Here is a 16,158-nt window from a genome sequence, read left to right on the forward strand (position 1 = left end):
TTGGAATGTTTCTATGAGATCCACCACTCCCCCCCCATTCTCATGAACTCCAGGGAATACAGCCCACGAGCTGCCAGACATTCATCATACAATAACCCTTTCATTCCTGGAATCATTCTCATGAATTTTCTCTAAACCCTCTCCAATGTCAGTATATCCTTTCTAAAATAAAGAGCCCAAAACTGCACACAATACACCGTGTGGTCCCACGAGTGCTTTATAGAACCTCAACATCACACCCCTGCTCTTATATTCTGTACCTCTAGAAATGAATGCCAACATTGTATTCGCCTTCTTTACCACCGACTCAACCTGGAGGTTAACCTTTAGATTAATATTTCAAAGCAGGGGACACATGCAAGAGGGCTGTGTTGGTTTGGGGAACTGATCTGCAAACATGCCATTAAAACTACATCTAATTTGAGGCCACAGCCGTAATTGCACATTTACGCCCTGTAATATCGTCACACACACTTGCTCCTCCTAAAGCCGTCAAATTTCATTGACCACATCTCCATGCACAGCACTTTACATACAATGAAATAATTTTGAAGACCACTCATCGTTACTATTAATGTGCACGCAAGAACCAATACACACACAGTAATGTTCGGGAAACAGCAATTAAGTACTTAAGACAAAGTGCAAAACCATACATGTACAAGTTGTTGATGCAGGAGTAGGCTTGCTTCACCGCTCACTTAGGTCATGGCTCCTCTTTCTTGCACTAACCCCATACCCTCTGACTTCCCTCAATCTAACAATTCATATTAGAATACACTCAGTAATTGAGCTTCCACAATATTTTTTGAGTGGACAATTCCATGGATGCAGCAATTATTGAATGAAGAAACTTATTCTAATCTCCAGTTGTGAATGATCAATCCTTTATTCAGTCTACTACTCTTGTTTCCTATCTTTTAATGTTCTAAAAATAGACAATGAAACATAAGAAACCAAAAATATACTTCCCATTCTTGACCTTCTTTCCTGCAATGTTGAAATCACCTTGAAATGGTTCAATGGTTCCATTTAATATCAGAGAATGTTTACGTTTTACAACCTGAAGTTCTTACTCTTCACAGAAATCCATGAAACAGAAGACAAAGAATGAATGACAGAAAAATGCTGGCACCCCAAGCTCCACTCCCATACACAAGTATCAGCAAAGCATCAAACTTCCCTCTCCCCCTACTTGTTCCAGCAGAAAATAGTCCCCCTCACACACCATGCAAGCAATAGCAAAGCCCTCAAAGAGACCACGATATACAGTCCATCAAAATATCCTGTTCATCCTAGCAGTTCGGAATGTCGCAAGCTCTCTTTCTGTCACCAACAAGGGAGAGAGAGGCATCACTCCTGCAAGTCGTGACTTCACAAATTCATTGTCAAGTGCATTGTTAATTCCGATTTCTATTAATACCGCAAAGTGAAAAGTCAGCAAACAGTGATCAGGAAAAACTTGAAATCCTACAATTGATGATTCTGAGAGCAACGCTGTTTCAAAGTGGCCTGCTGAACAACAGCTTTGCAACACATATGGTCTGAGTTTCAGCTCCCATCTGATCATGTCTGCCACTGTTCAGAAGGTTTCTTGTTCATTTCCTGTTTAGCCATTATTTGGGATGCCAATGAACATCTGGAATCTTTACTTCACAGTCAAGGAAAATTAACATAATCATATCCCTGTGCAAGCTATTCAAGGCAGTACTACTATTGCTCTACAATACCTGTCCTACCTGGCTCGCTGCAGAATTCAGCCCAGTTGCAAATGGTATTTTTAGTGATTTTTGTTTCAGTAGATTGGATGTTTTCCCCTGCTGGCTGGCTGTGCTGTTTTGCCTCCTGATTTTATTTTAATTCTATGTCAGGAAATGTAGAAGAGGCTTAATGCAAACACAGAGCGGCGGAAATGATTTAGTAGGTGAGCAATAACTTTAATAATCAACTGCAAAATTACAGGCTATGAAGGGCTACAAAGCAAGAGAGAACAGATGCTAAACCCACAGGGAATGAGTTAACCGAAGGCGGGGAGCAACAGTTGAGGGTGACTGGCTTGTATGAGTGAACAATGATTGTGGATGGGTTTAAATAGGCTGTAGGTGATGAGTTGAAAGCGAGTGACAGATGACTCTTGTTAGCTGGGTGGAGACTCGGACGAGCTTACATGTGCAAGCTTGAAAATGTTGCTATTTATTGCCCATCCCCAAGTGAGAGCTAAGGAATAACTACATTTCTGGACTGAAAGTCAATAAATTGCAAACAATGGAAATCAGTAATTATGCAGGAAACTTAAGCAGTCAGTTAGCATCTATGCTGAAAGAAACAGCCTTTGAGTTGAAATATTACTTCTTTTTCTTTCTCACAGAAGCTTCTTGACCTGTTGGGCTTTTTTGCACTACTTTGGTGGGTCAGGAGTCCCATTTAGTCTAGACTCGGCAAGGTTGGCGAATATTCTCCTCCATAAAATGATGAGTGAATTACATTAGTACTTACGAAAACCCAAGAGCTTAATTACTGAGATCGGCATAAATTCTAGATTTACTTAATTCATTTAATTCCCCAGATGCAATGATGGGATTTGAATACATATCTCTGAACTCTTGTCCCACAACTTCACTGCAATATTATTTCACCCATGTTAAACCTAAAAGAAAACTAGCTGGTCAATGGCTAGACTGCTGTTATTCAGACTGAGCTAAATAAAATTTTGCTGCCATATTTCCTGGATTGAATGACTAAACTTCAAACTGATACTTTATTGGTTGTGTAATCCTGAAATCATGGAAGGAGCTTTAATCAAAGCAATTCATTAATTTTTCTTTATGAGAAAACTTACACTCCACCAATTTACACTGGAGACCATACCTGCAAGGACAAAAATATCTCCAAATACATTCCTCTTTGTAAAATACATGAGTTAACACCCCTATTTTAAATGCACAGATTGAAACTGGATAAGAATGTGCATTCCAGTATGATGTAATTTCCTAACTCAATACAGCCTTTTTTAATTTCAAAAAAATCTTGCTTTATGTTGCTAATTCTTTCCTATTCTGTTATGTACGTTATGACTGTCAGCTCGTAATTTAATATAATATTTCACAATTATTTCCTTAATAATCATAAATCTGGTTATTAAATACATTTATCTGCACTAACTAGCAGAATGAATTCCACCAGATAAGTGGTATATTTAATTACAATTTGGACTCACTATCTAAATGATACAAATTAATAGCCCAGTAACTATTTACACAATTTTTACTCAATGACGCAGTAAAAACAAGCATGAAACAGATCTGAATGTTTTAGTAACTTGTGCAGATATTTTAGTTGAAAATAGCAGATTATAAAAACATAAATATTTGTCTCAAGAACCTGTAATGTGTGGTAGATCAATCCAATTCAAACAGGATTGGAGACTTTATTAGAATGAATCTACCTTGGCTCTCTGCCATTGAGGAAATAGGAAATACTGCAGATAATATAAGCAAAAATAAATATTTCGCTTCTTCTGCTAAAATCAGTAGGGCACAATTCTTTCAAAGCTTACAATGGTAATTAACCTAGATTACCTAAGATTTGCTTTTAGCTGAGATTGCCTCATTTATAAAGAATTGTTTCTTTTTTGGATGATAAGATTAGGCATCCATGGTTATTAATTTAATAAGTTAAGGAATGCTGAACAAAGAAGTAGTGAAGATAATAATCCAACCCTGAATACATGTACTGTAACTACTTTGATGAATGGCAATCCTGATTCATTTTCTGCTGCACCCAGTGACTAAACCTCATATATCAATGACAGATTCTTTGTGATCAACACCTCTTTAACACAGCATGGAGCTGGGTGCTGAAAACACATGACTTGCTTGCACATTAAATGATCTCAAAAATATTTGCACGATAAATAGTATTGACTCTGCACTATTTGTGATGGATTGGTGAAATCATTAACATTAAAAACAGCTGCAAAATACAAAATACAAATAAAATTGGAAGTGTCTCTGCCTTGGGCAAAGTGTTAGTAATACACTTTGCAAATGTTCATGAAGGATATGGCACAATGAGAATTCAAAGTGGAAACAAGTGCAATTCATTCAGAGACAAATTCACAGCAAATTAAACAATTACTGAATCAGTAAAGTGAGAAGAAATTAAGAATGGTTGCTAAAAGTCAAATCACAAACAAGTGAAAGTGAACTGCCAGTAGAGCCAAAAGGGTTTGAAATCATTTTGATTTCCTGCTGTCACCACCTTGCAATCAGGCATGAGAGTTTATTGAGCAAGGCTGCCACATTGAATTGGACCACAAATGAAAAATCTAAATAGAGAACAAATTGTTAATGTAAACAGTCAACACACACAAACTGCTGGAGGAACTCAGCAGGCCAGGCAGCATCTGTGGACCTGCTGAAGGGTCTCAGCCTGAAATGTTGGCTATTTACTCTGTTCCATAGATGCTGCCTGGCCTGCTGAGTTCCTCCAGCATTTGTGTGTGTTGCTTGGACTTTCAGCATCTGAAGATTTTCTCACTTTTGTTAACGACAACAGCAATGTATTGTACATTCGTTGTGAAAAGCAAAAAATAAGTTTCAGTAAACTCTGTAAAAAAATCTTGGTCAAAGCAATATTTTAACCTGGATATAATTAAACAATTAATATATTGTATATTAAAAGAGCATGCAAATGTTCCCTTACTCATATCTTATAGGGGAAGGAAACATACTGTATATCTAAATCTACTGACGTTAAATGGATAGATTTATTAATTCAAACTCTAGTGCTGCCATCTCTCTTGCTAAAGAGCATATAGATGCTATAATCACCTCTTCAACAATTTCATTCTGGAACTCATTGGCACATAAACTGAATTGCACTTCCAGTCCCTATCCACATCCCTGTCCGCAGCATGTGCCACAATTAACTCATGTATTGCCTGATATATATCTGGATGAAACAAGAACATTTTCTATTTGAGGTCATTTGAGGCAGCAATGCCCAGGAACAGAAAAGCCTCCAAAAAGAGGCAGACACAGTGCAGTCCACCCCAGGAAAAGCCCTGCCCACCACTGAGCTCATCTACAAGGAGCAATACCACAAGAAAGCAGCATCCATTTACAAGGACCTCCACCATCTAGGCCATGCTCTTTTCTTGCTGCTGCCATTGAGGAGATACAGGAGCCTTAGGTCCCAAACCACCAAGTTCAGGAACAGTTATAACCCTTCAAAAATTAGGCTCCTGAACCAGCATAGCTAACTTCACTTCAAGTATAAACTAATTCCAGAACCTATGATCTCGCTTTCAAGGACAACTGAAGTCCTCCATGTTTATTAATTAATCAAGTATTTATTTATTTATCTATGTGTTTGTTTGTTTATTTATTTTTTGCATTTGCACAGATTGTCTTTTTTGCAAATCAGATGTTCACCACTCTTTGTTTTATCTATCTATCTAATTATATAGGGACACAGTGTGGAACAGGCTCTTCCCACCCAATGGGCTGTGCTGCCCTCCAACCACCTACTTAACCCTAGCCGAATCACTGGACTATTTACAATTACCATTCACCTGCTAATCAGTATGCATTTGGACTGTGGGAGGAAACCAGAGCATCTGAAGGAAACCAATGAGGAGACATAGAAATTCCTTACAAATGCCTCTGGAATTGAAGTACGAACTCCAACGCCCCAACCTGTAACGCTGTCACGCTAACTGCTTTGCTACTGTGGCACCCCATGTAGTTTGTGTATAGCTTTTTCATTGGTTTTATTGTATTTCTGTGTTCTACTGTGAATGCCTGAAAGAAAATGAATCTCAAGGCAGTGTACATTGATCATGAATTACCTTTGAATTTACTTTAAACTTTTCAAAGATCAGTGAAAACAGTGTTCAAGTCTTCCTGTTTGCAATGGGAACCGTCGCATAATCATTGCCTCAAAGACATGTATTTATTAGTTTCTGTGACTTCACAATAGCTAGTTAAGTGTATTCATTGTTGCAATATCGAACATATGCCATTAAATACCTTAACATGGTTACAATAGGATCTTTTAAGACTCTTTAAGATACGTACGTGGAGCTTAGTAAAATGGAGGGCTGTAGGTAAGCCTAGTAATTTCTAAGGTAGGGACATGTTCGGCACAACTTTGTGGACCGAAGGGCCTGTATTGTGCTGTAGGTTTTCTGTGTTTCTATGATGATAAAGGTCAATCCAGCGTAGCTAATTTCTGGGATACATTTATAGCCAAGACCAAAACACCTCAATTTTCTGAATAAACAATTTAATAAGTCATTATGAGAACAGTCTGATAACATTGTTGAAATCTTCATAAAAGAGATTTGTCCCTGTGCCTTATCACCAGCAACATGAAACTCACAGAGTGCTGAAATGCCCGAGTATAATTATCCATCAGTGGTTGGTGAAATCACATGTAATTTGAGCAACTTTCTACACCTGTATCAATCTGGATATTATATCTTTATGGTTTTGGTCATCATTCACCATAGCAACTTGGCCAAAAGTTATGTTCAAATTCATAATGTTAAATATACTGTGGAAATAAATTCAAAGCTTTGTGATCTTTATATATTTATAATTTAGTAATGTGCAAAATGGAATCGGTATAATCCCAGAGTGCTTTGCTATATGCTAAGAGTAAATGCGACTGAAGGCATGTAACGTTTTGTTAATTGTTTAACCAGGGGAAGGTAACTAATGGAGGGATTGGTACATTGTGTGATCTTGAATGGATAAAAGACCAGTCTGCAGCTACTATGTGGGAGGACAGAGTCAGCTCGAACTGATAACCACTGAGCTACATAAAAACCAACTTTGTAAGCTGTAATTTGCAAGCTACCTGCCATCCATAGTAAGGAGTGAAGGCGAACTTCCCCTTGCAAATAATAAATGTGCTACTGAATAGATCCACTCTGAGTTTATTGTGCTTTGTTATAAGACCTAGTGGAAGGATAATACTAACAAGGATTTTAAATTTCAAATTTTTACACTTAAATTTTGTTCTCTATGAGCATAGCATTAATGGTTTAAAGTTCAAATAAATTTATTATCAAAAGACATTAATGTCAACATATACAACCCTGAGGTTCATTTTCTTGCAGACATACTCAATGGATCAATTCCATTGCTCATTTTCCTATCAGCTGTTTACCAAATTGCTCAGTTACCTTCATTATAGGAGACAAACATATAACTAAATTGAGCTTCTATGATGGTGAAGATAATGCCACAGAGTCTGAGAGGTTTTACTCGGAGTAACATCTGAAGGGAAATCTAGTTCATTCCATTTACGCAACTGGAAATGTACCTGCCAGAAGTCTCGTTCAAATCCTAGTAGCAACTCAGTCCTCATGCTCAAGACTGGTGAGCAGATGTTTCAGTGAGGTTCTGGGGGAAATACTGCACATTCTGTGGTGACATTTTCCAAATGAAATGTTAAAAGGATTCACTGTCTGCTCTTTCCGGTTGATGTAAAGGAGGATAAAAGCAGAATCGTTATTCCCAGTGTCTGAGACAGAATCTATCAATTTCACTGAAATAAATTACCTGCGTTGATTTGTACTAGTGTTGGTTTATTATTGCCACATGTACCAAGATACAGTGAGAAACTGAGTTTTGCAAGTCATCTATACATTTCAATACATAAATACTTTGAGGGAGCTTAAGGGAGAAGCAATTACAGAAAGCTGAATATAGTGTTACACTTACAGAGAAACTGAAGTGCAGATAGATGATAAGGTGTAAGGGCTATGACAAGTGAGATTGTGAGGTCAAGAGTTCATTTTCAATGTACAAGAGGTCTGTTCAAGAGTCTTAATACAATGGTACAGAAGCTGGTGCTGCATGTTTTCCAGTTTTTTGTATTTTCTGCTAATGCAAAGGGGGAGAGGTGAGAATGTCCCGGGTGAAAGGGGTCTTCAATTATGCTGGCTGCTTTTCTGAGGCACAACAAGTATAGTCAGAGTCATTAGAGGGAAAGCTAGTTTTCATGATGAATTGAGCTGCAACTTCTTATGAACTTGGGCAGAGAGGTTTCCATACCTAGTTTTGATGCATCCAGGATTGGATGCTTTCTATAATGCACTGATAAAAATTATGGAGGGTCAACAGGAGCATGCAATTACTGTTTTTTGGAGCCTGCTGTGTCAGATTTGATGTTCCATTTCTTACAATGTAATGGTGAGACATACCAAACAATGCCAAATTGGCTCGACATTAACACCACAGGAATGAATTCCTGGAAAACATTTTGTCAAGTATAAGTTGAAAAGACTGGCCAAAATGCATTATGGAAATATCAAAATAATGAGGGAGGAGCATGTTATTCCTTATAGCAAAGATATAGTTTTGTACATTGAAGTTGTACCCAGAAGATCATTAGAGTGAAAATTTGTAAATTGAATGTGCCTAGATCAAGAGAGAACCAATAAAAGACATTTGCTAAATACAAGTCTTTTCTCATAGAAGCTGCCAAAGAACAGGATTAACTCTATTGGGGTCGTCTATTGTATTCAGTGCTCCTGATGCAGCCTCCTCTACATTGGCGAGGCCCAATGTAAATTGAGGAACTGCTTTGTTGAGCTCCTCTGCTCAATCTGCCAAAGAGGAATTTCCCGGTGGCCAACCATTTTAATTCCTATACCCATTCCTGTTTTGATATGTCAGTCCATAGCCTCCTCTTCTGCCACGATGAGGCCACTCTCAGGTTGGAGGAAGAACACCTCATATTTTGTCTAGGAAGCCTCCAACTTGTTTGCATGAACATCAATGTCCCTTTCCAGTATTTTTTTTTACTATTTTTTTTCTTTTCCCCTCTGCCTTCCCTCTTCTTCTAGTCCCCACTTTGGCCTTTTACCTCTTCTCACCTGCCTATCAGCTCTATCCAGTGCCCCTCCTTCTTCCCTTTCTCCCATAGTCCACTCTCTTATCAGATTCCTTCTTCTCCAGCCCTTTATCTTTCCCACCCATTTGGCTTCACCTATCACCTTCTAACTAGCTGGTCCTCCTTCTCCTACCCCCACCTTTTTATTCTGGCATCTTTCTCCTTCCTTTCTAGTCCTGATGAAGTGTCTTGGCCCGAAGCATCGACAGTTTATTAATTTTCACAGATGCTACTTGACCTGTTGAATCACCCAGCATTTTGCGTGTGTTAAACAAGATCAAGGCCTGTCTAACAAATGAGGAAACTGTCAAACTATCAAGAAACCTTAACTATGATGACAGGTCTACGACAGCAAGAGGGAGAAGAAGATCAGATAGCCTGACTCCACTTTGTCATAGTCAGAGGAGTTTTAAGAAACCTTGTAATTTACCCACCTTGACCACTTTGGTTTGTCATCCTATGAAGTTGGGAAAGCAAGAAGGGAAGTAATTGGGAAAAAAATACTACATTACTGAATTGATTTACTGCAAACAAATAACACTGCCTAGAATTTATAAGAAATAAACATCTTAATAGAGAAAGAAACTTGCCTACAAAATATGATCTGATAACAACAATGTAAAATCAAGTTTATGGTTGCTTTAAATCTAAAGATTAAATAGCTTTGTAAACTGCTATTGAGAATCACATTATAGCTACATAATGTTTGACAGAGGTTAATGCAATATTTTCTGTGTTACCTCAGTCCAAACTATCAAGTTATGCATACCGTGGAAGTGGTTGAAAATGATCATAAATTGCAAGTTGCTTGAAGCCATCACTGCAGGAGAGAAAAAGCTAGTTTAGATAAAATAGTGAAGTACTGTACATGCATATACACATACACTTACAAAACTTTTAAGTATTAATTTTTCACCAAGTTTTAATGTATTTGTTCACGGTGTGCATACTGTATGAAATGTTTTGCATGCTATTAGAATATAATACATGCCACACATGTTGAGATAAATATTCACTACAGTAGGGGTGGTGATATCAGCAAGTAGGACAAAGAAGAGGGGTATTTCCCTATTGTGTTGTTAAGATTAGAAGCTTGACCATAAGGGAAATGTGTAACATTTTTGAATATATATCAATCTATATGGAAATTAAATGCTCCATCCAGAAACTGAAATTGTACCCATATCACATGGTATATAATTAATTCATAAATGATAACCAAGTTCCACTTTGCTGTGCAAGAATCCATTCTAAATATTAACACACCATTAGGAATTTTCTTTTTATGACCCTCTTCTCGTTACTAACATCAGGGAAGAAGTACAGGAGCCTGAAGACTCACACTCAATGATTCAGAGAAAGCTTTTGCCCCTCTGCATTAGATTTCTGCATGGTCCCATAAACACTACAATGGATCTAATTCTTTTAAACCAATGACTCCCCTAAACATGCATATTCATCTATCGTCAGTGCATGCACATTGATCTGTTGTCTATGCATGCACATTGGTCTCTCTCTCGCTGCAATGTGAATACACCAGTTAAAGCCATCTCCCACATGTGTGCTTTTATTTAATCGATATGTAGCTGTGTACAGACACAACAAATTGGCAACAGGTATGAACCTGAATGCCAAAGAATATCACCAATATCGCCGACAGTTAGGGGACAAAACTGCGAAAGTTAAAAAGTATGAAAGCCATCACGGACACTAACAAAGGGACAAATGAATAACTGTCGTCATAGTACACAGTGAAAGACACAACTAGAAAACTTAAAGTGAAAATAACATGGCAATGGTTTCCAGTCAGGAAAGCTGATGAATTTTATAACACTGTTGAAGGCTGGGAGTCATATATCGAAAAGATAGAACTGTACCCAAACAATGTGGAGGGGCAAAAGAAAGCCCTCTCGCTTCTTAACATAATGTGTGCTGGAACGTACAGTCTCGTACACAAATTAGTAACTCCTGAAAAGCCAGCAAGCAAGATGTTCGATGAAATTGTTACAATTTTACCAAATCACTTGAGCCTAAATTGTTGATAATAGCTGAAAAATTTAGATTTTACAAAAGGAAGCAGTCAAAGGATGAAAGCATTTCTGAATACATTGCAGAACTGCACAAACTTTCCCAGTGCTGTAACTTTAGAGATTAAACTTTAATGCATTAAGGGACAGGCTTGTACATGGCATGCACAGTCAAAGCACTCCAAAGAGACTACTGGCATTAAGAGACCAAGCCTTAGAAAGGGCATTGACCATTGCAATATCATTAGAGACTGCAGCAAAGGACGCAGCAGAACTACAGAGAAAGGGTTCAGAATGTGAAATGCACAATACGTCCCTGAATGGTACAAAAAGCCAAAAATGTTATCGATGTGGCAAATTGACCCATGTTGCAAATGACTGTTGCTTCAAAGAAAAAGTTTGCAGGAAGTGTCACATACAAGGTCACACAGAGAAAGTGTGCAATATGGACAAAAAGCACAACCAAAGAGAGAAACCACACCGAGTGAAGAGTTTCACACACAAAACTAAGCAAATACATAGAGCTATTGAAAGTAAAACAGAATCAGAAAACACAGAGTCTGACGAAGTTGAGCTGTCATGTGTAGAACTGCATAGTATTACTGAGGCAGATCACAAATTCATCTGGACCACTATAGATGTGCCTGGAGTAAAACTGAAAACGCAGCTGGATACAGAATCAGCTTTGTCAAAAATTTCAGAGGCTGACTAATGGTAGCTGTTTTCTAAGCTACCATTAGAGAAGACCTCACAGATGCCAAAGTCCTACACAAGTGAAAAAGAGTGTTCCAAAGACAAACTGAAAGTGAATGTGATGTATGGAGGCCAAACACAGCAGTTAGAGCTTTCCTTATTGAAAAGAAGAGGGCCAGCACTTTTTGGACATGAATGGTTGAGAAAAATCCAACTAGACTGGCTCAACTAGACTCAATCAAAGCTCTCAAGGTGGCATCACCAGGCAACTGCAGCCCAAATGGTAGTACTAACCACCGCTGCTTAATGCTACTGAGAAGGTGTTTGAGAAAGGATGCTGAAAGGTTCAAAATGCACCCCACAGGTACTGTCACACCCGCAGGAGTGGCCATCATCACCATGGCAATGAGTTGACTTCGCTAGGCCATCATGGACTCCATGTTTTTGATTGCTGTGGATGTTCGTTCGAAGTAACCAGAGGTTATACCAATGAAGTCAACTACCTCAGCAAAGACTGTCTCTGCCCTGAGGACCATCTCTGTTAGAAATGGCTTATCAGAACAAATTGTGAGTGGAACAGACAACAACACACTTCAGAAGGATTCCAACTATTCATGAAGAAAAATGGCATCAGACATTTCAAGCCAGCTTCTGACCATCCAGCAACGAACAGATTAGCTGAAAGGTTTATCTAAACATTCAACACGTCCATTACAGCTATGGACAAGAAGGACATTTCTCTACAGCACAAGTGGACAACTTCCTTTCTGTGTATCGGAACTCTGTTCACGCGACAACAAATCAAACATCTGCAATGCTGTCCATGAGCAGAAATCTGAGATCTCACAAAGATCTCTGAAACCTATGGAGGTACATTCAGAATAAACAGTTCAGCCAAGTGAATCAGCCACAGTTCAGCCAAGTGAATCAGCAAGGAGCTTCAAGGTTAGACAGGAAGCCCTTGCACATGATTACTGAGAAGAGAAGTGGACACACGGTAGGATATCTACAAGAACTAGACCACTGATGTACACAGTGGATGTTGGAGATTATACATGGAGATGTGTCATGGACCAGATACTGAATGCTCAACCAAAGAACACACCTGAGTTGAATGCATTCAATAAGCCATTCACACTACAGCCACCGGACTTACCCCCCACATGTCACTGACAGTAACATGACACTAGCAATGGAGAACATTGTCTTAGACAAGACACCTACAAAACCTGATGCCACTCCACTTGCCCAGAGGTGCATCAAGAACGTTATCATTGATCAGACACCTGCCAAACCTAATGCCAGTCCATAGGTCCAGAGGCACTATCTTGAAAGAAACAGAACACTACCCCAAAAGACTGAATCTTTAGAACTGTGAAGTTTAGCCATGTACTGTTATTGTGAAAGCATGTTTATTTGGAATATGAGTTGTGAAAGCAAAATTGAAAGCTTTGTACATAGACAGCTTCATGTTGTGTTAATCTAAGTGTAATGTATGGATTTATTTCTTTTAGATAATGACTACTTTTTAAAAGCTATTTATTAATGCTTTTTGGGAGGGTGATTTTAGATGCATCATATTTATACTGAGTTAAATACTGTATGTAATTAGTTTTGCTACAATAAGTGTATGGAACACTGGAAATATGTTGAATTTCCCCTTGGGGATGAATAAAGTATCTATCTATCTATCTCTATCTATCTACTCTATGCATGCACATTGGTATGTTGACTATGCATGGACATTTCTCTCTCTCTCTCTCCCCTTCTCGCTGCAATGTGAATACACCAGTTAAAGACATCTTCTGCATACATACGTTTATTTGATCAATAAGGAGTTGTGAACAGACACAATGACCTTGCTGTGCTTTTTATTCACTATTTAATTATATTGTAATTTATGGTAATATTATGTCTTTGCATTGTACTCCTGCCACAAAACAAGTTCCACATCATATAATACAGTAACAATAAATGTGATTCTGATATTCTGGTGATTCAATTGAACTACTTTATCTCTCTGGTACCATTAAATATTGTATGCATCTCGATAGGCTTTCTCTTAAAATTGGACACATTCTGTCATCTTTAGTTCTTTTCGTAACTCAAAAGTTAATACTAGTTTTGTCTCCTTGGAATCCACAAGCAAAAGTTTGTCCTGAAATAGTGGCAAGGATTTACTGCAGCGAGTGACCATGTGATCTTATACACGACTCACTGCGGCTGATCGCATGTGCAGATCTAAGTATTGAGTGTGCTACGTGGCTTTGGGCTATAGGGCTCTTGGCTGCCCATAACCCAGATTTCGCTCTGAAGTTCTGTCACTAAGTGCATCTGAAATTAAATCTCACAATTTCATAAATTCCCAGAGGACCTACACTATACACAGGGAATTCTCAGTACAAATGATGAGATCTCAGTTTGCACAGTTAAATCCCAAAATTGCAGTCAGTTGGGTCTCAGCCCGAAATGTTGACTGTACTTTTTTTTCCATAGATGCTACCTGGCCTGTTGAGTTCCTCCAGCATTTTGTGTGTGTTGCTTGGACTTCCAGCATCTATCAGATTTTCTCTTGTTTCAGATTTATCTTGTTCCTCTTCAATATCTGAACACCAGAGTAAATGCAGTCTATGTAGTTGAGGTATTTACCCACTAATTATGTCATTAAGTGATTAGTTATATAATTACCATCTTATATGACATGAAATTTGTTGTTTTGCTGCAAAATTACTAGAAATTACAAAATAAATAAGTTGTGCAAAAAATGAATAATGGATTCACGGAGCGTTTAGAAATCTGATGATGGAGGGGAAAAAGACACTCCTGAAGTGTTGAGTGTGCATCTTCAGGCTGCTGCAGCTCATTCGCAATGGTAATAATGAGATGAGGTCATGTCCCAGGTGGTAAGGGTCTTTAATGTTGAATGCTGCCTTCTTCAGGCATCACCTCTTGAAGATGTAACAGTAGTATGTCATAGTCATAATCTCTGCCAAAGAAGCTTCCTCGCCATAAAAGTATGACTTTTACGATGAAATACAGTTTGTTTCTTTTTGATTCTCTCTTTTATCTCTTCCCCTCTTTATTTTGCTTTTGATGTGCGAGTTAAATCTGATTCACACTTCTGAGCAAGAATTTCCAGATGGATTGGATCAAACTTCCAAAGACAACAGGTTGGCTTTCATTATAACTACAAGCTCCTGTCAGTGTGAAGAAGGTGAAGTGCTGTCCATTCATTACTGAGAAATATGTATCACCAGAGCAAAGGAAACACCAACAGCAACTTTAACTATCTGTGCACTGGAGGCAGTGAGCTTTGTTTCAATGTTACTTAATGACCAACTAGCTAAAGTGAGTTTCATGTTATTAGTATCTGTGATACTGTGTTTACTTGATTGGATCAGTGATCTGGGGATTTAGTTCATTTAATGCAAGGCTTTGGTTCAAATCCCACTCAGGCAGTCAGGAAAGTATTGTGGAATCACAGACAGGCTTGGACAGGAGGGCAACATTTGGCCTTTCAAGACTGTACCAGATCTAAGCAAAATTACTTCAGCAACACTTCCTGCCCTTTTATCGTCCAATTGAAAACCTTTTCCTTCCCTGATGAAGGGTCTTGGCCTGAAACGCCAACTGTTTATTCCCTCCCATAGATGCTGCCTGATCTGCTGAGTTCCTTCAGCATTTTGTGTGTGTTGTTCTGGATTTCTGCAGGATCTATTGAGTTTATCCTTTACTTTCATTTATTTATGTAGTACCCTATTACATACAATCAATTCTATTTCTACTACCACCCTGAAAGTGCATTCTGGACCATTCATTTCATATTGTAATTCCTCCTTTTTTGGTTCTTTTATGAATCAATTTCATTCAATGCCAAAGGGAACAGGGGAGTAGTTTCTTCCTACCCACTCTGTTTCAAATATCTTATTCTTTCTCAGCTTTCTCTATGTCAAAATGAAAAACCCCAGCTTCTCCCATCTATGACTGAAATTCTTCATCTATGCAATCGTTTTGGTAAACCTCTTCAATGTCCTTTCTAAATTCCTTCTCTTTGCTCCAAAAAACATTGGCTAGAAATGGACAACATTCCTTTTTCTGACAGGAAGTCTGTAAACAGTGGTGAACCACAGGGTTTGGCACTGTAGTCCTTGTTGTTTGTGTATACTAATGACTTGGATAAGAACACCTGTGGTCTTCATAAGCAAGTTTCCTTCGCATCTCAGTAATGCCTATCTGCCTTTCACTCAAGTTTTTCCTTGGATGTGCAGAATGCAACACTTGTGTGCTGGAAGATACACCCACGGCAGCTGCCAAAATGCTACATTATCAGCTTGCCAGTAAAATAAAAGCCTATGGAATGAAAAGGGCTGTAGCAGCTTGGAGAAAATATTAATGATGTAACAGGAAATAGAGCAGGGAAGAAAGGGTGCTTTTCCTAATGGAGGGAAGTACACTGTGGAGCTCCTCAGGCAATGGTACCAGGTTGCCCACTATGCGCAGTATAGATTAATGCCTTAGATTTGGATTACAG

The 16,158-nt window shown here is 38.4% G+C and overlaps 1 protein-coding gene across 1 annotated transcript in view; it reads right to left on the reverse strand.

Moving 5' to 3' along the window:
* The window catches only part of adamtsl3 (ADAMTS-like 3), a 740,135-nt gene that overhangs the window by 175,035 nt on the left and 548,942 nt on the right, over window positions 1–16,158 (reverse strand). The window contains exon 12 of the mRNA XM_059952647.1: window positions 9,677–9,727. Within this exon, the coding sequence (XP_059808630.1) occupies window positions 9,677–9,727 (51 nt within the window). The remainder of the gene's footprint in view (window positions 1–9,676; window positions 9,728–16,158) is intronic.

The sequence above is a fragment of the Hypanus sabinus genome, chromosome 28, assembly GCF_030144855.1.
Source record: "Hypanus sabinus isolate sHypSab1 chromosome 28, sHypSab1.hap1, whole genome shotgun sequence".
In the NCBI taxonomy this organism is placed as follows: Eukaryota; Metazoa; Chordata; class Chondrichthyes; order Myliobatiformes; family Dasyatidae; genus Hypanus; species Hypanus sabinus.